The sequence below is a fragment of the Vidua chalybeata genome, chromosome 3 (assembly GCF_026979565.1).
Source record: "Vidua chalybeata isolate OUT-0048 chromosome 3, bVidCha1 merged haplotype, whole genome shotgun sequence".
Lineage (NCBI taxonomy): Eukaryota > Metazoa > Chordata > Aves > Passeriformes > Viduidae > Vidua > Vidua chalybeata.
In genome coordinates, this window is record NC_071532.1 from 47,073,642 (window position 1) to 47,098,178 (window position 24,537).

General features: G+C 39.0%; 1 protein-coding gene across 6 annotated transcripts in view; it reads right to left on the reverse strand.

The window, feature by feature from the left end:
* Positions 1–579: 579 nt before the first annotated feature.
* SASH1 (SAM and SH3 domain containing 1) overlaps positions 580–24,537 on the reverse strand; it is a 189,412-nt gene continuing 165,454 nt past the window's right edge. For all 6 annotated transcript variants that reach the window (XM_053937995.1, XM_053937994.1, XM_053937996.1 and 3 more), the window contains 10 exons: positions 23,733–23,804; positions 21,198–21,341; positions 18,901–19,036; positions 17,844–18,013; positions 16,541–16,750; positions 15,689–15,839; positions 13,064–13,177; positions 6,331–7,463; positions 5,659–5,790; positions 580–4,825 (listed from right to left, as the gene is read on the reverse strand). In XM_053937995.1, the coding sequence (XP_053793970.1) occupies positions 4,565–4,825; positions 5,659–5,790; positions 6,331–7,463; positions 13,064–13,177; positions 15,689–15,839; positions 16,541–16,750; positions 17,844–18,013; positions 18,901–19,036; positions 21,198–21,341; positions 23,733–23,804 (2,523 nt within the window). In that variant the 3' untranslated portion in view covers positions 580–4,564. The remainder of the gene's footprint in view (positions 4,826–5,658; positions 5,791–6,330; positions 7,464–13,063; positions 13,178–15,688; positions 15,840–16,540; positions 16,751–17,843; positions 18,014–18,900; positions 19,037–21,197; positions 21,342–23,732; positions 23,805–24,537) is intronic.

Here is a 24,537-nt window from a genome sequence, read left to right on the forward strand (position 1 = left end):
CTCATGTCCTCTGCCCGAAACCCTGGGCACTGGCATCTTATTCCAGACTGGAGACATTACCTGATTGCTCAGGAGTTATAGCACCTCACCAGACAAACAAAGCAGAGCTGCATTTGCACTCATGGGCCCTTCCTCTGGGTTCACCAGTTATTAATTATTCCACCACAAAGCAGTTACTGCTTTGAGGTGGAATAATAAAGCAATAACTGCTTTACTCCCCTTGGTAAAGCTCCCAACGGGAAACCTGGGAGGCCTCTCACACATACCTCACTGAGACCAGCAGCTGGACATTCACAGGATATAACAAACAAAGTTTGGACAGTACTGACTCACATCATATAATTTAACAGCTGCGTCTAGTCCTGAATTATCAGAGCTTTTAATATTTTAAATTTTTTCAAACCTTTTCCTCCTGCTGAAGATGTGCTTACAAGGAGAGGAACTAGAGGCTTGGTAAGCTACAGGGCGAGGGCCAAAGGGATAAGAAAAAAAAACCACATCAATGGACACAGCTACCCAATCACTAAAGAGAGCAAAATTAAAAACAACAACCAAAAAAAAAAAAAAAAAAAAAGGGAAAAAAGAGAGAGACCATTGGAATTTATTTTCTTTTTATCTATGAACAATATGACATAATTATAGACAAGTTTTGATACACAGGAAAACCCTTTTGTCAACCATTTTTTTTGCTAAATGAAACAGCACAATAATCTTTACACATTCATATTTTGTTGGTTTTTTTTTTTTTTTTTTTTTTTCTTTACAATACACAGCTTTCTTGGGTTGAAGCAAACTGCAGGACATATTGAGTACTGGTATATTACAGCTACTTACATCATTTAAGAACAGCAAATGGAGAAAAATAAGTTATTTAAATATTGATTTCATATACAGAAAGTGCAACTTTGTTAGTTGTTACATAACTTGCTTGACAGTTTTGATTCCCCAAAGGGTGTCAATTAATGCTAGAAGTATCTTGGACTGAAAGTATTATTTATTCTAAAAATAATACAGTACAACTGCACAGCTGTGACTTGGTGAATTGACCACTATTGCTGCTCTTAGACATGATGGCCTCTTTGAATAATGCAATGTTTAATGTTTCTGATCATGCTCCCAGTCTGCATCCACAGCCAGGCTCATAGAAGAGCACAGGGAATTGCCACCTGGGTAGCAATAGCAGGTTATTGATCAAAGCCTGTTATTATGATGGTAATATTTGGTAATATTTCGGGCTTGCTGCTTCTATTGTTAAATAGCTGTTTGAGTTACTAAGATACAGTGGATAGATACTTAACAAGGTGAGCCTGAGCAGAGCAGATGAGGATTCCTGCAGCAGGTTTCTTCTGTGTTTTCCAAGAGTTAATGAGTAAACTTTTGCTTGGAGCACTGAAGGTTGCAAGAAGATGCAAGAGGTTATGGCTCTTGCAATGCGCCACCTCACCTGCCTGGGGAATGCCACAGGTCACTGAAACCACAGCAGGGAAGCTCAAACACTGAGAAGCTTAAGGCTTTTTTTTGATTAGAATATAAAGTAAAATTGTAATTCAAGTAAGATTACAAAGCACAGTTTATAAAATAAAACAAAACAAATATTAAAACTCATAAAAATATCAAACTGCTCACTCCAGTCCTGATGGGTGTGATTTGGTATTCCTGGGTCATATAATCATTTAAAAAGAATGGATTTACAAAGAGAGTTTGGCAAACAGGTTCAGCTTTTTCCCATAATTCTCCTTCTGTTATTAAGAGAGGGGGGAGTGATTAATATGGGAGAGCTTTATCATATGACTTATCTTCTCTGCAACACAAGGAAATTTGTTTCCTTTTTTATTGCTATAGTCAGCTTGGATTTTTTCCCTCGCTCCAATATAACTGTTGTCCACTTACTTCTACTCTGTTCTGGTCCCTGTTAGTAATCCCAGGAAGTCTCAATACTCTTTCCATCTCCTGCTTCTGATAGTCACCATGTAAGCCTCAGAGAGGAACAAGAGAAAAATAATAATTATTAAAAAAACACTTAATTAATTTTTTTTTCTTTTTTTTTTTTTTTTTTTTGAATCATAGAATATGCTGAGCTACAAAAAGGGACCCATCTAGTTCAACTCCTGGTCCTGCACAGCACCATCCCCAAGAGTCACACTGTGTACCTGAGAGTGTTGTCCAAACATCTCTTGAAGTCAGACAGGCTTGAAGCAGTGACTACTTCCCTGGGGAGCCTGTTTCAGTGCCCAACCACCCTCTGGGTGATGGAACCTTTTCCTGATATCCAACCTAAACTTCCCCTGACTCAGCTTTTGGCTGTTCCCTTGGATCCTGTCCCTGGTCACCAGAGTGAAGAGATCAGTAACCCCCTGCTTCCTCTTGTGAGGATGTGCAATGAGGTCTCCCCTCAGTTTCCTCCAGGCTGAACAGACTCAGCTGCTCCTTACAAAGCTTCCCCTCCAGACCCAACACCATCCTCCTGGCCCTCCTTTGGATGCTCCCCAATAGCTTAATGCAATTTTTATATTCTGGTGCCCAAAACTGCACACAGGACTTGAGGTGAGGCTGCACAGATTTTCACCAGCTGTACACAACATGTCTGCTGTATCTCTCTTCATTCTGTCATATCAGAACATGCTGCTTATCAGATACCAAAAAGAATATTAAAGAGCTTTGCTTGAGAACATTTTCAAGTTGCATCAGTGACTTAGCTGCCTTCATATGATGGTGTGCGGGAGACACTGGTGAAATATGAAATGTGGGAGGTAAACCTAACAGCTATCAATTCTACCAGAAGGCAAATTAGTTATCATCTGTAGTAAAACGCATATTCACCCACTTAAAACATGACCATGAAAGGGCCAGATATAGTAAGGAATCATGGAGTAACCACAATCTTTCATTCATCAACCTGACAGCATTTTATCAGAAGTCATTAGCTCATTATGAGATGGGGATAATTGGGGCACCAAATAGTGCCTTGTCTGGTTTTATACAGTAAATTGATGTCAGAACTGATATTGGAAACACCCAGCCTGTGCCCAGATTTCTATTCTATCTTCCTTTACCAGCCAGACTAAGCTTGCTCTGTCTTCCACACAGCATTTGCCCTACAAGAAGTTGAAGGACACACCACATTTAGACTCCAAAGAAAAAGCTGGTTATGTGCTATTCATGATAATTTGTATTTGGTATATAAAACATGTACCCAATATAGAAAAATAAAATCTGTCATTAGTCACATATGCAACTGGAACGTTTCACATGGAGTTAGGCAAAAAAATATCATTGCATCATGAAAAATGGTTCATCACATTTGCCAGAACAATGGTCTTTTCTAGTGAGAGGTAATATTAATGCAGTGGTGAGGGATATCAACTGTTCTAAAAATCACAGTGTTATTCATAAGACTATCTGGGAATTTTCTTGGCAATGGAATTACTGGGTCTAATATTTTTTATGGGACACAATTTGCTTTTTCAATGCAAGTTAATTTTCCGCAGAAACCCACTGTTTGGAATCAATATGGTCAGGATACCAAGTCAAAGCTGCAGCATAATGATTGACAATATAACACAGTACACAGAATATGATTAAAATTAAAAGCAGTTACATATATACAAGGCAGTATATCTTGGAAAGTTTAGTAACAACAGTAAATGCAAACTGTAGTGAACAAGGAGTTAACCTGACAACCGAAACCTAGCATAACCCTGCATTTGTAAAAGCACCTCTGCAACACAGGAGATGTTATGATGAGGCATTTTATAGAAGCTACTTCAGCTGGAAATCACCCTAAATACAACTAAAGTGTGACAGGTTGAAACAAGGCTTGGGAAATGTGAAAACAGGTAAAGTGAACACTAGGTAACTGCTTAAAAGCTTATTTTAAGGCAAATAAAAAGCTGATTGCTAGAAAGCAGTTATAAAAATTACCTCAGCTCTGTACAAATAAAAAGAAGCTTTCTGACTCTCTGTGGGTTAGTTGCATTGAAGTGACAGAGATGGACCACACTGAAAATTAATTTCAGTCCATCAGCTTCAGCCTAGCTAAAGGCTTTGTGGCAACTGGCACCTACACCAAGCAACAGCAAAGATGACTGGGGAGGGCTCTGTGTTTAGCTCTAGACTGCTGAAATAAACAAAAGACATTTGCCAAACAGCTTCTAAGGAATTTGCACCTTGATTTGTACCTGGTCTTTAGGACTGATTTCAGGTATCTGGAACCTAGATGTACAAAAGACCTGTTACTAGTATCACTATCATAAACTCGTGGAAAATGTGCAAGGGTCCCTTAATTCTGTGAAGCTGATTGATTCTCAGGCCAAGCCTGTGCAGTTTATGAAATAGGAATACTTTAGATGTGAGTGAGGGGGGAGGGGAGTACCACATCTCTGTTACCTGGTGGTTGCCTCTCTTCTTCAGTGGCCAAAGACTTTCATATCCTTTGAAGAAGATATCTGCCTGTCCTGGGGAGTCACTTCCTTGATCCCTTTAGCTACATGAAGTAATTAGAGTGATACTGGTGCAGGAAGAAGCAGTGGATTCTCGACCAGGCAATGTCACACTATGGAGCATTTTAAATTGCCTCTGGATCAAGAGGTTTGAAGAGTCTTGCTGCTGCCAGGAGCTTGCTTATGTGCCTTTCCTCTGTGATGCCAGCTTTTTGAAGGAAAGTTTGTGACAGAGAAGGCACTTTGCTCAGTGTGTTGAATCCTGCTTCTGTGAGCAGGCTGGAATACATAGGCAGACCAATGGAAATCAGCCAGTCAGATACAGAGGTGATGAATCCTGGGGATACAGGTTTACGGCAAATTTCTGTGAGTCCTCCACTTGGAATCTGGGGAGTTAAAAAAGAAAGAACAGAGAACCCTTAATGTTAAACACATCTGCTTGTTTTACAAGTCTTTTTTTTTTGTTTGTTTTCTCCTCCAAACTGGTAGAATTTCATAGCAGATGTTCTAACTTCTCTCATGTCACATTTATCAGTATGAGAGTGGTGTGGGCTGAAAGGCTCAGATCCCTTGGCCAGAAGCATTGACAACAATTTTGGCAGTATAGACACAGTGGGCAGTATTCAGCTGCTTGGCCAACTTTCATGTACTATTCTGAATTAGTTTGAGATCAGTAAAGAATATCCAGTAATAAGACTTTTCAGAGTGATCCATTTAATTTCTCAGTAAGGCAAGAGAATAGCAATTTTGCCTATTACCTCCTCAGACAGACCAAGCTCTCTCAGAAGAAGCCATTAAAGTTTTTGATGGTTTCTCCCTTCTGCTTTTGCTAAGGAGAAGTGGACACTAGTATAGTTTAAGAAATGAAAAAGAAAATTTTAATAGAGAAACATTTAAAACATGCCACCCTTAGTGAGCAAGTCTCTGTTACCACTGCTTGCAGTCTGCTTAGACTTTTAAGATCATTATTTGGTCAAGAGAGGACTATCCACTCTCCTTTCAACTACTGACTGTTCTCCTTTGGGACTGGGGGAGGTACCTCCTGCCCCTGCAGTACCTCTACCTATGTTGTATCTGCTGGATGAGTGTAAGGAGTATTTCTTATGCCAGTTGCCTTTTTAGCTATACCAGGACTTTTCAAGTATCTCCCTTTACTACTAGCCAGTCCTTTTAAAAGTCTGCTCACAGAGAAGAAAATCTGCTTTATGGAAATACTCACTGCCATGCGATGCTGCTTCCTCAGCTGCTTTACCCGGATTTGGTCCATGTTTGTAGCCACATCCTTTTCAGGCTGCTCTAAGTCTTCAGAGTACCTCTGTACCAAAGCCTCAGGAATGCCACAGCGACCATGCTGAATGTTCCCAGCCAGACACAAAGGAGAGAAGACAGATTAAAGAAGTGTAGCTATACAGACCAACCAATGCAACAGAAAGAGAAGTGCAGGATGGGAGCAAGAAGGAGCTTTCCTCAAGGTTCCAGGAAAACTAAAAAAGCAATCCCTAAAAGACTCCTTCCTTTTCCCACCCACAAAAAGATGTACTAATTAATGCTATCAATTCAGAGTTTATTGGAAAAATAAAATCTAATCATTACTTCCTTTTTCAGCTCTATTCCCCACATTAGCAGAGAAAGACACATTCCCATGCCCAGTGCCACCAAGGCACCAGTGGTCTGAAAAGATGAAGGCTCAGAATTAAGTCTGGGATTTCTGAGTCCCCCACAACACAAGAATTACTTCAGTCGTAAAGTCTGATAGCAAAGACAAACAAGAGCTGTAGAATGTCTATGTCCCAGTGATTGTTGGTTTATCTTGGCCAGTTACGCACAAAGAATGACAGACTATCCCTTGGAATGCTAGTGGAATAAAACCACTGCAGTGATTACCACTTACCTTGTCTGAGTACGGTTCTTCAGTAAGATCAATGTCTTCAGATTGCAGCTTGTTTTCTATCACCATTTCCAGATCCATTCCTCTGCTGCAAGAGACTTTTCTTGCTGATGCAGGACCAAGCTTTACCACATGCTGCTGAACACTAGCAGTCTCTGGGAGCTCCGACAGCCAGGGTGGCAGCGGGCTAGGAGGGCTACTGGGCTCCAGTTCAGAAGATGTCCTACAGACAGGTACTCCATGACAATCAATGGAAATGGATGAACTGGTCTTTTTTACTGGCAAACATGGTGCTTCTAAACTTGAGTGGTTTCCACTTGTGGTCATGGGAGGATGATATAATCCATTAGAAAGGCGTTCTCGGCATTTTTTGGCAGGGACAGGTGGTGGCTGAGAAGGATTTTTTGGTTGCATTCTTGCCTCATTTGTGCTTTTTTGCTCAGCTTCTAGACCTCCCTTGAGGACTGGAGCATAATCAGCCCGTTCAAGGTCATGAAAACCTTTACTCTGTATTTCCAGAGGTGTCCTTGTTGCATGATGCAAGGCAGGCTGAGCTTCACAGTTTTTCAGGGGGAACGGAGCAGGCTTTCCACCTGCAGTCTCCATTACAGAGCAGTTCAATTCCTTAGCTCTTCCCTTTTGAGAATTAGCAGCTCCTTTGCCCTGCTTAGCTATGACATCATCTACCTTACATCTGCCTCCATGAGACTGAGGCGGTAAGGCAGAGCCAGTTGCCTTTTTAGCTATATCCAGTGAATCCTGAGGAAAGGAACCTACTTTTTTGTTAGCGCCTTGTAAGTTAGTACTGGGCTCTCCCTGGAGATCATCCAGTGAGTGAGATCTTGGCCATGTATCTACACCCTGGGGGCCATCCAGAGTTTCGTAGCTTCGACACACAGCAACCGGTAAACTTCTGCGGTTCTTCTTCAGAGCCATGATGGCCGGAGGCTTGACAGAGCTCTTCAGAGCATGATGTCCACAACCCAGCCGGCTTTCTTTTTCCCCTGGCTGCAAAGTTTCTATTGAATTGGTCAGTGGAAGTGTGGGATAATTTGATAACTGATTTCTGCTGAAATCCCTAAAGCTATGCTCAATTGCTGATTTTGAGGGCAGAAGACAGGTCCTTCGAGTTTTACCTAGGAACAAATAAATCCACCATTAAAAATAAAATCTGCAGCATAAATAACAGGTCCCTTTCAAATGCTTCTGAAACAAAATTATTTATTCCCTTTTTGTTAATTCTAAGTGTAGAAGAACTCAATGCCTTTTCAAGCATAAAGATTTGATTTGAACTTCAGCTTTATTAGTAACTGTTATCTGTTAAGTAAAATACATCCAAAATACTTAATATCCTTCCTATTCTCCAGTTGGCAGAGATTTGAGGTGTAGTTCATCTAAACCTTGTTCAGTGTAGAAGTACTGTACCCTACAGTTAGAACTAATACCCTATACTCAGTGTAGTACTCATTCAAGCCCCCTGAAACACCTCAAGAGACATACATTTTTTTCTTTGTCTCTAATCTTAGTATATAAATAATAATGTTCATCTTTTTAAGAAGTTTACTACTTCACATAGCATTTTTTTAAAACACCCTGTTTATGAAATTTTTAATTATATGCCAATAGTATTATTTCTTCTTTTAAATGAGCAGCAAACCATCTGCAGTGGCAAAACAGAGAGGAAGAAAGCACATGAAGACTGGTTTTGCATCAGCCCCTTTGGAAAGCTACGTGCAGTGACAGCAGAGTTTTACAGAAAAAGACCTTACGAGATGGAGAAGTGTTTCAAAAAGGAGATTCAAGTGTGACTAATGTTAGTGTTAGTCTCAAGTCATAGTGTGTACTTTTAAGCAATAGATGCTTCTTGTACTATTTGTCTTCAGAGCTTTATCCTGCTAGAAATTCAGTGCTTGGCTTTTGAATAATATACATTGTTCACCTTGCATATGAATGAAAGAACCTGTTTAGCCTAAAACAATAAATACCTTGCTTTCTCTTGCCTCTTACTCTGCTTAAGGAGTTTGAAAACCAAAGTATCCAGAAAACTAGCAAAGAAAATGGAGGTTACACTCACGGAGATATAAGGAAAACAGTCCCATCCAAACCAGTTTAAATCAAGGTGAGCCCATAAGGATGAATGTGAGCACACAGTAACTCCTTTCTCAGAAGCTGTACTGTTCACACTTCAACTGCAGCTAAGTATCACCATTTCCCCAAAATGCTAACAGAGACACATCCCACACTGAAGTTGTCTCCGTTGGTGCTACCTTGAGTTCAGGTAACTCAGAAAAGTAGCAGAAAGAACCTTTCTGTCTGCACTCTTCCTGGAGCTAGGCCGTCGCCTTCTGAAAATAACTTGCAATCACATTAGAAAGATGTGTAAGAAATGTTACATTCATTTTTTAGTGCCTTTAGACACTAATGGCAATATTTAATGAGCATGGAAAGGAATGTTTTCTTTCCATTGTTCATAATTGCTAGCACATGCTACAAAATCCATATGCCTTCTTTTCAATCTGATACATTGATCAGGGGTTACACCCATTTTAGGAAATCCCACTCAGGAACCTCAGCACTAGAAGAAAAGTTGTGGAAAACCCTACTGTTGTGCAATATAAGCTCTTACTGAAATCATAAGGGTATCGAGTAAGCAGCATTTAATTTCTTTAGAAATGGGGTATGTCTTTGTAAAGCCAGTAGACTGAGAATAGAAAAAAAAAAAAAAAAAAAAAAAAAGAAGAAGAAATGAGGAACAGAAAATGAGGGAAAAAAAAAGGAAAGAGAAATTTTGTGAAAGTAAAATCAAATCTTTAGCTCATTCCAACCCTGTTAGGCATGCATACACAAGTGAGGTGAGAATGGGAGGAAGTTCAAAATATATAGGCCTATAACATATATAACAAAACATGCAATCTTTAACCTGTCAGCTTCAAAATGGTTTAAAAGATAGTGCTGGGGGTTCAATGCTATTGCTTTGTACAAAGGACAGTAGCTGAGAATGTCATTTCTTTTAATGTGATTTAAGTGAAGAGCAGTATCGGGAGGGGAGCTATGATTTATCTTTTTTCATCTATTCCTTCCCTCATCCTGACTGTCAGGTGTAATTTCATTATGCTTCTGAGACACTAAAACAGGAAGGTAATATTTCCTGAAACCAGAGTTTTAAATATATTTTAAAGTTGTTTTCACAGAGTGGAGAGTTACAGAAATAATGTCCACAAATGCGACATTCCCTACCTTAAGAAAAAAATAGGAAAACAACCTGAAAGGGTTAAACTGCATAGCTAGTAAAGTTTAAAACACATTTTTAATGTTAGAATTTTTGATAATAACTCTTGTGATTTTTGATAATTTGATCTTTTGAGCCCTGGTACAGTTATGCAGACTAATGCTTTTCATAGGGCTGTAAACCATAGAGGTATCTCTGATTCAAATGTGTGCAGAATGACACAGATGTGTGGGTAAAAAAATAAGACTACAAAAGTGGTTCTTGCACAAAATGAATGCAAAGCTTATATTATTTCCAGGTTCAGTTCAAGCTACAGGCAATACTTCAACTCTTCTGTAGGATGTTATAGTGCAATTCTTGCTAAACAAAGCACTGTCCACCTCTTATGATACTTGCTATTACCATACAGGGAAGGAACTTTTCCTTTCCTTGTCATCATCTGCCTCAGAAGAGAGGGGACTATCTTGGGGAATCTTTCTGGAGGTACCATAGCTACAGCAAAATATTTTCAGCATTTCTCACAGTATTTTTTTTTTTTTTTTTTTTGCTTATGGAAGACAGTCCTCAGAAATTTAACTACGCAAAACCAGACACAGAATGCAGTGTCCAAGTCCCAGATTTTATTAACTTCATTTTGGTATTGCTTTCTGTAGCTGTATTTTGGGTGCATTTCAAACTGTTCTGTTGACACAACAAAGATGATGGCACCTTAGACAATACTGGCCTCATTGCTTTTTCTATTGATTACAAACTAGTAGAAATGCATATTTCATTACACAATGTGGCCACCTGTTCTTTTGCTTCCTTTTCTGACTAATCAGGACTGAATGCTGAACTGCTTAGGTTATTGAACTGCCTGGTACTATGGGAATCTGGGCATCAATTTCTGAACAAATCAGAGAACAAACACCCATATCTCAACCTGATAAAGGCCTGGTTTGTCTGCTCATTCAAGACTGCACATTGCACATGCAATTCTTATCTCTTCACATCCCCTTGAAAAAGCTACACAACATAACAAGTGAAGGTTCAAAGAAGCCAGGCATGAACAGAGATGGGAATGACCTATAGGGAATAATTAACAGGCCTTCTCAGACTAGCAAATAGATGACTTGGGAGGGAATATGACAGAGGTCTATATACAGATACTGTTAGGTATGGAGGTTCTACAGAAGACCAGGGGTGTTCATAAAAAGTTTCAAGAAAATTGATGAATGCCTGGAAACAGCTCCCGTATTTTGAAGTCCTTAGATGAGTCATTCCCCAAGACTGTCCTGGGAAGCATCAGATATGCATGCTGTGTTCTTATACCAATCTGTAGCTATCTGCTTTTGGCCAGTCCTGTGAGAACCAGATTTCTGATATGGTTTCCAAATGCACCTCAGTCTGTCGACACCTGCATGCAAAACAAGCCCAATAACTGCACCATTGTCACAAGTCTAAGGGACAGCTTGCTCTCTCTGCCCTGGTTCTATGCGGACTAATTGCCTGATCATGGATGGTTACTTCCTGTTCTGATGTTTTTTGTGTCTAACACTGGATAGGTCACAGACTACATGCTACTTGCTCTCTGTGAATTGAAATAAAACAACAATGCTGCTGTAAGTACACTCTAGATATGTAAGAGAATATCCAAGTATTTCTGCAGTGGGACCCAGAAAACTACTTAACAAAGATACTCTGCTATAGTACACAGCAAACCATTTTCTAGCCAGAATGTAAGAGCAGCTCTGAAATCTTGAACTGATGCCAAAGGATCCAATATCAGCCCCAAACTGGACACTTTACTAGTCATAAAAATATTATGCATAACCATTCTTCAGAAAATCTGAAGACTGGTTTCTTCTCAGAATGCACTTGCTCTTTATGAAGTGCAGATCTGCACATTATGATACTTATACCAGACAAGTGGCTATCCTAAATGAGAACATACTATGCTTTGAAAAAAATATGCATATAAACAACTATGGACCATGAACTTTGCAAAGAAGGGGGAGTACTTTTCAGATTAAATAGCCTTGACAAAATCTCAGAATGAATCAAATGTTCTTTTCATAGTGGTTTTCAAAACAAGGAATAAATGCATTTGTGAGCAAAAATAATGCAGAAATTCAGCAAGTCATACATAAAAAACCAATATAAAAATCATCAGCATTTCACATTCTGAAAAACTCAAGACAGAAATATTAGTTTAAACATAAATACCAGACAGGCAATGCCAATTGCTTTCTAAAGGTTTTATTATATTGTTAAAATAAGGAAAATGTACAGGCAGCATTTTTATTTCAGTGTTACACCTATCACTATGATTGTACTTAGAGATAAAAAGAAAATTGTCACATATACCATATATTTAGCTATGATTCTATTCCAGCATGCCTAGTGAATGTGGATTCCTATTCAAGAAAAAAGCCTCCCCACTTTCAAGAATTTAGTATACTGTCAATTTCAGGCATTCAGCTTCAAAGCAAATTGCCATTTTCTTCAATGAATGGTTATTTTTTAGTGGCAGACTAACATGCACATACTAAGAGTAGGATTCTTAGCTCTTATTTTCAATTGGACAAATGCCCACTATAAGGGGTGTACAAAATCTGTTTATACTGTTCTTGGTATCCTATTTATGGTGAATCTTAGCAATGAATCCAGGCAGTCTGAGGCCAAGACAGCTTAAATGCTTAGAGTGAAAATGCCCAACTCAAACCCATTGCAACTCTTTTAATATTTCATCCCTAATGACAAGTTTAGACCATCCCTGAAGTAAAACATGCTCAATCAGCACAATAACCTGTTTCTTCAGATCAGAGACAGCAATCTCTATTAACATCACCTGTCTTGGTAATTTTTCAGTGCCTCACCTTTCACTGATGCAGGATAAGGCAATGGGAACTGATATCATCAGCATTTTTTTCATGGTTTATTTCCTTGCCAACTTCTCAATAATTTAACTTTCTATTGTTCATACATTAAAAAGTCCTACATCTCTTCAGCTGGATTCCGATCAGATGACAATGCAACATGCAACCCAAAGCAAAAATATGGCCTAAAATAAAGAACATTTTTTCTTAACAGCTTTCGTATGGGTTCAAAAGAAATCCTCCTAATCTCAGTAAAGTTCAGAGACTTTTCCACTGGTGGCCTCTTAGACTTGGGCCATCAGTGTGTAACCTGTGCAAGCCTCATGAGCCACTGTGGCATGAGAATATGACTGGGAGCAGAGAAGGCAGGGGAATGGCAGTGAGAAAGACTGTTGCTTTAGGGACACAAAACAAAGACTCTTTGTGAAAGGGCATTTGTTTCCTACTAATGCAAATAAATAAATTAGCAACAGTAGCAGTGAAAACCAATGGCTCAAGCCAAGAGGGAAAGAGGTAGTCAGAGCAAAGGACAAAGTCAAGTAAGAAGTAGTTTTTGTTAGCTAGGAACAGGAGCAAAAGTATACGAAGATATCTACTGAAAAAAAAAAAATACTCCAGGAACTATAAGGCTCATTGCTGTCACCATTACCATTCTCCAGGTTTTCACTGCTTTCGTAGCAGCCAGAATCCCGAGGAGAGCATCCGCTTAGGCCTTGGCCTTCAATGAGAAGTTTCTCCTGAGATCCTGACTGGTCGCTGTTACCTAGAGGATGTGAGAATACAGTGAAAAACAGGCAAACAGAAAATGCAGCTGAACTTCCATTTCAAACACCATTTTCTTGTGTGTCCAGAGAAGGGCAACACAGCTGATGAAGGGTCTGTCGCACAAGCCTTATGAGGAGTGGTTGAGGGAGCTGAGGGTGTTGAGCCTGGAGAAAAGGAGGCTCAGGGAAGACCTAAATGCCCTCTAGAACTGCACTGTTGTAGCCAGGTGGGGGTTGGCCTATTCTGCCAAGGAACAAACAATGAGACTAAAGGAAATGGCCTCAAGTTGTGCCAGGGGAGGCTTAGTTTGTGAATTAAGAAAAATTTCTTCACTGAAAAGGGGGTCAGGTACTGGAACAAGTTGCTCAGGGCAGTGATTCAATCACCATCACTGGAGGTATTTCAAAGACATGTAGATGTGGCCCTTAGGGACAGGTTTTGTGATGGACTCAGTTGGACTTGCTGTATCTAAGGATCTTTACCAACCTAAATGATTCTATGATCTTTCCTATTGTATAACTTGTATCAGAAAAGAGTTAGCAATAGGAAAAGTCATCACAAATGTTGGAAACATTCATCCTCTTTCGTAAATGGTTAACAACAGCCTCAGCAAGAGTGTGAGGAAGCAGCATGGTACACAATGAAAGCAGAATGGAATTCCTGTGCTTCTCAGCTGCTTTGGGGCCAAGTTCTGCAACTTACCAACACAGAAATTTATTTAAATTGATTGTGTCAAAGTTCTTTCTAAGACTTAAAAAAAATCCTCCAACACCCAAACCAGAAGAAAAGAGCTGAAATGAACCTAGTGAAAAAAAAAAAAAATCCTAACTTTGAATTACCTTCCAGAAGACCTGGAGAAAGGATTGGGACTTAAGTCTGGCACATTAGATGCTGTCCCCTAACAAAGGATGAAGGGACATAAAGGAGACTAATGGCGCCAATTCCCTCCTTCCTTGGTCTATGTAAAAAGCCAACACTCAAGTGTGGTCCATCCAGCTTGCATACACTGGATTCCAGGAATTTACCCAGAATTTTTGTCAGGAATCATATTTTGTAAAGAAGCTAAATCTGGAGCTGAAGATACAGAAAATCAGTGACATGATACAAGAATACAGTTTATGCTGTGATATTTTTCCCCTTGCAATAGCCATTTCCCCAGTCAGAAATGGCTACTCCAATTCCTACTCTCAGCCCATGACAGGTAATTATCATGTGGAACTATGTGCTGTTGCCCATCGCAGATTCCCTCTGTCTGGTCCCCATTTCTCCTTCTCCTCATCATCCTGACTTGGAGCTGGAATTTGTACTTTCCAAACACCATATCTTCAAGTTTGCAAACCAAAATTGAAGAGTCCTGAAAAAAATATTACTTCAGGGAAGTTTAGCATTCGAAATAGGTCTGCAAATAATGAAGAGAAGCTCATCTTAGGTGACGAAAAGCTACTTTGATGTAAGTGCAAAGAAACTAATTCTGTAACTGCAACTTTATTAGTAGCTAAAGAAGGGCAAGGAAAAAGTGGATGCCTGTTTGGGAAATGAACAAGAAAACTACACAGGCCACACAGCACTGTCTAAAGATATTCACCACACATACTGCTGTAATTGAATTAAACATTTCCCACTTATTAACAGCTGTTTAAATTGCTGCTATGGAAGTTTAAGCTAAAGCATAGGAATTTGCACAGAAGCAGCTGAGAATGCCCTCACACAATCCGTTCCACTGACTCTGCTTGGTGGATACCAACCTTCTACTGACACTTGGAGATGAAGGGTGAATTCAGTACTGTCTTAGGTTACTACAGCTAGGTTCTGCTTACTCCTGTGCAGCAAAGACACCCTTGCATTTGCCTGCCATGGCTTATTCCACTTTTCCATGTCTTTGCAACCACCTGCCCAAGACCATGTGGTTCAGTGAGCAAAACTGCACTGTTGTATGTAGATAGGTTGCTCGCTGTTTTTCACTCTTTGCACTTGACTGATATGTTTGCTCCCTTTGAAAATATCTGTGTTGTCATATACACAACCTGAAGCTACCTTTACAATCCTGCAATTAACAGTCCAAGAACCAAAAGCATATGCAGATGAAATTAATTCACATTACACTTTCTCCACAACCCTCTGGGCTTTGATTTTTTAAACTCTTGATAATCTCTTCCCTCTAATCTGGAAATTTCTTCTTTCCTATTCTCTATGTGTCAGCCTCCTACTTTGAGTAGGTTATCTCAGGATTTCTTCTTGAACATCAGTATTCAAAAGTGCTATGTGTTGTACACTTGATATTAATTAAGTAAATTGGGTGGTAAGACTTACATGAACAGAGTAATTCCAGCAGAACAAAAGAAGTCTTATGTCACCCCTCAAAAATCTAACGTTACACAGGATTATCCTGGAAATAACTATCTTAGGAAAAAAAAAATCAAAATCCTGGAACAAGTTTTCTGGTTTAAGGGGTTCACAAGGTTCTTGGCAGAGCTTTAGTAAAACAGAAAATCTCAAACATCCCACGTACTATCATATTCCTGAAGAAGTTCCACTGCTGTGAGGAGAACAGCTCTGTGCTCAGGATCTCGGATATTCAGTTCATCCAAATCTTCTTCTTCTAAAAGCTTAAAGGTATCCAGATCTTCATAACCATTGAACAGAAAAGTGGGCATGTGCTCCTGCACAAAGGGAAAACAATGAGTGGTAAGACAACATATTTCTTCAACTTATTTTGTTAATAAAGATACTAAAATCGATTTTTGGAACCAGCAAGAAAATCAGTAAGTTAAGTAAGTGCAAACCAATGCACAATAGCAAAATAATAGCATTATAGTTTGCATAAACACTGCTCTGAGTTCAAGGGAGGTAGCTGTGCCAGAACTAGAACGCTGCACGTATTGTTGTGTTTGGAATGCAGTGTATTAGATGGCCTGGGTATCCTGTTACCTCAAGGCACAATGTCGCATGGCTCTGTATGAGGAGGGAAGTATGAAGGGTGAATGACAGCCCCACCAATTTATCCCAAGCACTTCTGAATAGAAACATGGAAATAAAAAGTCCACTTTTAAAGACAGGGTAACTGTTGTTATTTTACACTTTTTGCTTGCCTCTGGAGTGTGCTAGCCTGTGGTCATACTGTGCAACGATTTATGGTGTCTGAGTCTCATTGTCACGATTCACAGCCTGTGGCACTTCATCAAGCCTGACAGGCAGTTCTGCACTTCAGCTATTTTCACTCTGCAGCTAAGACCTGATTCTGCTAAGCAGTGTGACAATCCTTAGGATTATGAATCTGGTGTGCAGCTTCCAAAACTAACAACTTCAAAGGTCCCCTTCCTGCAAGAAAAAGTGAAAGGGTAAGCAGAGAGAGAATTTGGACCTTCAAATTGATGCGATCCAAGAGATCCTCAACTGACTTGGGCTGGGGTGGTCTACTTTTTCGACGTCTCCTGGTGGGCCGCTTTGGCTTCTCTTCCTCTTCATTTAACACATCCACATAGATAAATTTGAAGGTGCCAACTTTGTTGTTCAGCAGACCCATCCAAGTGCCCATGGGGGGTTTGCTGATTATATCAATGATGTCACCTTTCTGCAGACCAAAGAAGCAAGAAAGCCATTTAGTTTTCTCCTGGATATTTAAGCAAACACACCCACTTGGATTTCCTTGTACATGGGATGGACAACACACTTCAGTTTTCAAAAGGTTAACCACAGCTTTTGCAAAGATGTCTGATTATACTTGTTTTACAAATGGAAGAAAAAGGAATTAGATGACATGTCTTCAGAGCAAGTCAACAATGGACCCCAGCTGTCCAGATTCACAAACCTGTTGACATCTCTGTAGGAGCATCAGTGCTGTTTGGTACAGAAGTCTTTTTGCTTGCAACTACCTGAAATTTGTGTAAACAAGAACAGGCTCAGTGTATATGAGCAGAATGTCAAATCAGATCTCCTGACCCAAGGAAGCCAATGCAGAGGGAACCAATAAAGTTGCTTTTCCTAATGTGCTCCTGACCATAACAAAGAAATGGACACACAACTGCTTTTGCATGCCTCAAGAGATTACCTTACATACATCTCCTTTAATAGGAATTAGCTGCCCTTGCAATTTTAAGTAATGAATGTAAGGAGTCAGATAGTCTGAGTTGAATATAGCATAACTAAAAACAATCAGAGCTGATATCCAGAAAAATTAAAGGGGGATAACCACTCAGTTATCAAAGTATTTCAATATTAACTCAAACCAAGTTATATTAACTGAAATGCCTTTAAGAGACACTGTGTGCAGGTGCATGCACATTTCTTCCAAGAGTTCTGAAAATTTTTCCATTGAGAATTATTTCATTGTGGCAGACAAAATACTTTTCCAATCTTTCAAGCAAAACCCTTGCAAAATGGAAATGAGTTCATGGCACATCTTTAGTTTTCCAGAAACTAAAGACAGAAGTGTCTTTCCATGGATGCAGAGAAACAGTAGTAGTTACTTAGGTTCTATAACATTTTGCTATCATTCTATAATTGCTATATAAGGAAATCTTAAATGTCGAAGACAGGTTAAAGGGCTTCAAAAACATATAAATTCATTAAAAGATTAAGAATTCTATAGTTATTGTAAAAAGGTCTTAATTTTGAATTTTGGCAAAATAAATGTTTGACTCCTTAAAAACAGATATAGCTGGTACCTTGAGCTTCAGAGAATCTGTATCATAAGGACTCGGAGTAAAATCAGTGTGAACTCTGGCTCTTCCACAAAAAGGTCCTTTGTAAGGAGGCTCTTCATCGTCACCATCTTCTGATTTCACACTCTCCCTGTTGCTGGTTGAGGAATCTGTTGTACTCACTGTCTGACCACCTGTGTGAGAGACATAGTATCAGTTCACAAAAAAGTTTCTTTGCGAAGAAGCTTCAGAAACAGAGGCAAGACAGAAAATGGGTCTTCTTTCCACAAAACATGGTAATTAAAGTTAAAAGCCCTCAAATGCTGCTATTTTTTATACACACATGTGGATGGGAGAGTTAGCAAATCTACTCTGCACTCCTGCTTTCCTGAATTCACCCCCTCAGTATTTAACAGAGAAGCTGTTTAACAAGTATGTTTAACATGTATGGCACGTCAACAAGAGATTGACGACATGTTTCTGGGAAGTTTTGCTCACAAAAATGTTCATGAGGAAAACAAGCTCTGAAACCTGCAAGGGGGTTCCAGAATCCCTCTCAAGTCCATAAATTTGGTGAATAGTGTAGCAAGTACACATAACATGTGTTCTATTTCAGCTGTTTCTTATAGAGACAGTCTAAACCAGAGAGGTTTTAAATACTATTCTTCCTTTAACTAGTTAATGAGAGAAACTCTAGGTTTCTCTTGAGGGAGGGTGGAAGGCTCATATGGAGTGCTCAGGAGAAATCCAGAGTAAAGATGTTTACTACTTGATCGGTAGTAACCAGGTTCATTATTACATTACATTTATATTAGAATATTTATACTGTAATAGCAGGACCCGCCAGACAGAAAGCAGGATTTCACTTTTTCAGGGTTCTGTATAAACAAAGCAAAAAAACCCCTGTCTTTGCATCAAAGAGCTTAAAATTCTTTGTAAACCCCTAATGACTAACCCCTCAGCCTTTCCATGTTTTAACCACTGCTTCTGCTTTGACTTTCTCTGTTTCTGCCTACGGTGGAGATCTCTGCTCCCCCCTGAAGCCACAGAAATGGAGCAACACAATTACAACTGAACTTACTCATTGAGCTCTGACCGCTTAAGGAACTCCTCAGGCTCTCCACTGAGCCACCAGCTTTCAGCTTGGGTTTGTCCAGGGAGTCAGTGTCTGGTGGTGGCGACTGTGGGGAACCGGGCACGATCCCAGGGCTGGACTCCTGAAAGGGATTGGACCATTAAAGTTTGATAAATGAACACAGGCACTGACAGGAGCTGCTTGTCTGCCTCCAAGGAAAAAGATTCTGTTTTCCAGCTCTTTACCAGATAGGCTGAAAACTTCTGTCTACTTATTGAGCAGTGCCCAGCTGTGGTAGAAACTCCACTTTATTAGGCACGATAGTGGTGATGGGAGTAAACTGACCAGTCAAAAAAAGCTAGCATTGTAAGTAGAAAAAAAAAAAAAAACCTTATATAAACCCCTCAATTCACGGGTTTTCATGACATTATATTTTTGCCAGCAGCACTTGCAAAACAGCTAGTGCCAAATTCAGGTCTTTGAATCAGAATTTTGTACAAAGATGAACACAAACAAATCAGACAATGCAAGTGAGACATGAAGCAATGTTTTTGGTTTTTTTTTTTTTTCAGTTAATTTTTTATATTATTGCTCATTTACCTATAAGAACAAAAAAAAGAATTAGCTAGAATTGTGCATAGTACAAATACTCATAAACAGAAATGCATAAATATAAAAAGATTTTGCTACATGTATGTTCTGGTTGCTAAAGTGTGCAATAGTTGAGAAAATTTCTCTTTTCATTCAGTCAAACATTACAGAAAATCAAAAGGGTCTTTCCTAAACTGAAATTCTGTCAGCCTTTGTGAAGCACAGTTAAAACAAAGCAGCAGATACTTGTGGCCAGCATAACTTTTGCTTGTTTAATGCATGCAGGAAGAGATACTGGAACATACTTTGAATCATGATGCCTGAAAGTTATAAATATTCTAAAACAGCTGTGCCATAAAGTTTGAAAACAAAAGAACTGTAGCTCGCATATAAGAATGTTTTGTGGAGATGTATGGCCACAAAACTTTTCGATGAATGCTATTATTTGCATGCTGCAGAATCATTAGGAAAATCTCATCCCAGCATTATGACTTCAGAGGAAAAGTCAATCTTACAGAGACAGAGAGTGGAAGTATTGCTAAATCACTGTAAAGCAATTTCTCAAAGGATCCCTTTTCTTTGGCAGCAGAGGCACACTGGAAAGCCAGTCAGACACCAGACCATCTTCTTATAAATATTAAATCATGTTACACCTTAAAATATTTTAATTGTAAGTTTAGATTAAATAACCATAAGTGTAGCATTGCCCTGATTATGAATAAGTATGGCTAATGAACAGTTCTGCAGGAAAGGGATTATGTAGTCACAAAGCATGGCATAACACTGGCCATATTTTGGCCTCTCTTGGTGCATTTGGATTCTTCAGTTTGGGGTTGTTATTATGAATGTTATGAACTGCTCCTTTTACAGGCACTAAGGCTTTGCATTAAGAGCAAAACTTCCATTCCCGATTTCCCGTGACTGCGAGCATCCCCCGCGACCGGTCCGAGCCCACTGGGGGGCGGTGTTAACCAGGAAGAGCTTTGCTTTCCCAGCGGCTTTCCAATTTAGTCCTTATACAGTCCAAGTGGCAAGCCCGGTTTTAAACAAGTGCCGAAGACTTTTGACACTTCACTAAAGGAAAGGGAAAAAGACAGCAATTGTTTCTAGGCTACTGAAATTCAAAGTCTAACTTAGAACTAATGTACTTCAGGTTTGAAGTACAAAAAGGTTCTTGCCTTTAAGAATAGACTATAAAGATCTGTAATGAAAGAATAACAGGAAAATCTTCTGTCAGATGCCCCTTTCTGACTAGACTGCGCCTTTATTTTAATGGGCTGCTGCACAGGGCAAGCTATGATGGAGAAAAGACCTGCAATAGCAGAGAAGAGCTGCATACATGTGAAGTTATGCTGGGAATTTAAACTAGGGTGTAAATTGCAGATTAAATATATTACTGTGACCCTGTGTCACAGACTGGTTCCCCTAATAAATTATTATAGAAAAGAAATGGAAATAGAGAGTGAGGTGTGTAACACCATCAATGACAGACTTCTGATGAGCTACTTAAATGAAAATCTGAAAATGCATTTTCCATAGTACTGGCATCTATAGGAAGCCATTTCACAGCGAGGGATTTTATAAGAACATAGGAATAAGTCACACCATATAATCTTGTTAGAAATTTCTTCAGAGATGCCCTGATGCATGGGAATCAATATTGATTATCACTTCTACATTATTAAGTGGATTCCACTGCAGACCTTACATACCTGCTCAGACAAAGAGCTGCTGTATTTTTTTGACATCCTTTTCTTCATGGTTTCTTTTACAGACTTCACCTTTTTACCCAGAGATATACGGGAGGCAGAGGGTGATTTGATAACTTCTTTATAAACAAAGTCTCCTTCTTTGCCCTGCAAAATAAAAAAGGGCTTAAGCCTTTCAAATAGAAGAGCCATTTTCTCCCTTAGCCAGCAGTTATTGCAGAGAGGTCCAGGTAGACACAGGACAGCAGCACAGTGTCCTGTTGCCTGCTCCAAATTCACTGTTGAGACCTTGGGCAAACCACTGTAGCAGTTCACTGTTGCTTACTCTTAAGGCCTGATCTGTGAAAGTATTGTGTGCAGATGTGCTGGGGACTGTTAGGATGCCTTTATCCTTTGAATTTCAGTTAATATTTGATCTGATAGAAAACCCTATGTCTCAGTCTAAGCCTTTCTAAAAGGACACACAACAGTAGCTGTGGCTCATGTTTTTCAATACTACCAAGAATTTAACAGGAATAAAGGTACCTCTGAGATACTAGCCAAATATATATCTATCTGTGTGTATATATGTATGTGGATATCTACATTTGGCTACCTAAATTTACTTTTTATTTTCAGACAGGCATTCTGCTAACCTCTGTGGTTTTACTATTCACCCTAAAAAAACTCACAACAACAAAAACCAAACACTACAAAAAATGTACTAAATCCATCAACCATGGTAGGTTAAATTTGCACTGTTTTTTTTAAGGCACACAACAGGGTACTGACGAACTAAATTAGCTGGTCCCTATATAGTGGATGACAGACCAACTGCTTTGAATTCATTTAACCTTTTCTAAACCTGCTTAAGGTACTGAGCTGTGTACTTATATCACAAGTATACAGTTAACATGGATCAGCTGGCATTTTACCAAACTTGTATGATTCAGCCCCTATTCAGATTGTCCAGGCAGGACATTGAACACGGCCTTATGTTCTACTCTGTTTCAGGAACCACTGAGCAATGCAGCTTTATTAGATGTACTCCAGCACCCTCCATTGCCAAGGGTGCACCAAAAATCACAGCACAAAAAAGGACCAAAATCCATCTGGCCAAAGAGATTGACTACAGAGTTTGGTCTCTGATCTGGTTAAATTTATCTACGAGAAGACAGCAAACCCTAAAATAGATGCACTATATTGTACATTAACTAATGTACTATATTGTACATTAAAGATTTATCTTTTTTTCTACACTTATGTATGTTTTCTACTTCATCAATGTTCTTACAAAAAGTTCCTCTGAAATTCAACTGATACTTCATTTCTGACAATCCATTGGTTTTCCCCTCAAAAAGTTATTCATAATTTCAACTTCATTGGTAATTTTGGTCTTTTACCAGAAATTAAGGACAGCTTTTTGCCTAATCTTTTTTGAAAAAAAAAAACGTTCTACTTAATGGACTTATATGTTTTCAAGAAAAAAAACTGGCTTTGATCCACACGTATTGATCTAGTGCACTGCATCTCTCCCACTACTAATGCTCCCAGAGATAAATATAACATCTAGACTTCACACTTTCTTATATTAAAACCAATCTGATCAAAACAAGTATCTATGTTTAAAGATAAACACTATAAGTTCAGAAGTTAATTTGTTTGCTGAGTTGAAAATTGATGACTAAAATAATCACCCACAGATTTAGCAAATTTAAGGGTAATTTATGATGTTAAAAAAAAATAAGGCAACAAAAAACATGCCCAAAAACCTCAGCTGACATAAAAAATAATATAATACTGACATACAAAATGGCTGACAATTTAGATTTAAGTGGACAGGAAGGTTATCAAATCCAATGCTGAAACAGAAAAGAAAAGCATATATGGGCAAAAGGAAAAAATATGTTTGCAATTTCATTTGATATAATGTTCTGGCTCATTTCTCTTCTGTTATTTTTAGCCATAGGCCAGCCAACAGTAACAGTGGGATCAACATGACTAACATAAAATGGAATTAATTCTCAGGGGACATGTGTTTTTTTTTAAACACAAGAATGATTTGAGATCAACTGTGCAGCACCCAGCACAATGGGATCTTGGTCTTCTCCAGAGCTCTGAGATACAATGAGAAAACTAATAATGAACTTCTTACATTATGACTTCCATACAAATAATTTGCAAATCTTCAGGAAAGTTAGCCTCATCATTCCAAATAGTAAATATTTCTACCAAGGAAGTATAGCAAGCACATGTTTTGCCTTGGGTGATGTTCTGAGGAAGTCAGATATAAGAATAGCTCACGGATGTGCCCCCAGATCTGTGCTTTGATCACTTGTTGCTACCTCTTTACACATACTGTATATAAATACTTATACACACATGGATTTGGGCGGGTATGTTATTCTCAAAGCTAAGGAAGTTTGAGGTTAACAAAGATGCTCTGTTTTCTTGGATCTCCAAACTATTATTACAGACCTAAATTACATTTCAGTCTATTATAACTCTCCTGTGCATTTAATTTTATGCTATTTCAAGTCTGCACCTTCTCAAACTCACCATTTGGTCAGAACTGTTTCCAGTATGAAGGGAACGATTTGTCAAATCAAAGCCTCCAAAGCTACAGGTTCTCTGCAAAAAACCAAGGATAGATAGTTTTATCACCATGATTAGCTCACGTAGAACATCTGCAGTTTGGGGAACACCAATTAAAATACAAATGTCTGCAAAAATGGAAAGAAACAAACAAACAAAGGGATGAGAAATTATAAATCAGGAAATCTGTTGCAAGGCAATATGAGTCTCTCTTTTCCAGAGGCAACTCCTTGGCCTAAGGTCTGCTGCTGTTGAGTCATCTACTGCCTACTCCTCTTTTTAAAAAGAAAAAAGACTTTTTGGTCTGAGGAAACTGTTGATCTTATGCATCAAGTTTTCCAAGGTGCTGGCAACTCCATCTCTTCATTCCCATCTGCCTTCATAAATAAGTCCATAGCAGCACTGAAACAGAGGACCACAAATCTTCTAAATCTTTCAAAGCATTGAATAACCCACCTTCTGAATAGCTGCATAGGCTGCATTTCCACTGAAATACAGGGAATCACTGGAAGCCTAGTAGGGTAAGCCCTTGATAAGAGGAGGGAAAACCCAGCCCAGCTATCCATAAGCTATCCATTGTGTCCCCAGAGACTCAGCAAGCCCTGATTCCAGATTAGTCACTTCCAGCTTTTTCTTTAAGAGGTAATAAAACCTGACCAATGAACAACCAGCTGCACAGTACTCAAGTAACTGGCTTTGGCAGAAATCTCATTGGGCAATGCTGGGAAATGAAGGTATGGCCATTACAATTAACTTGCACAACTTCAAC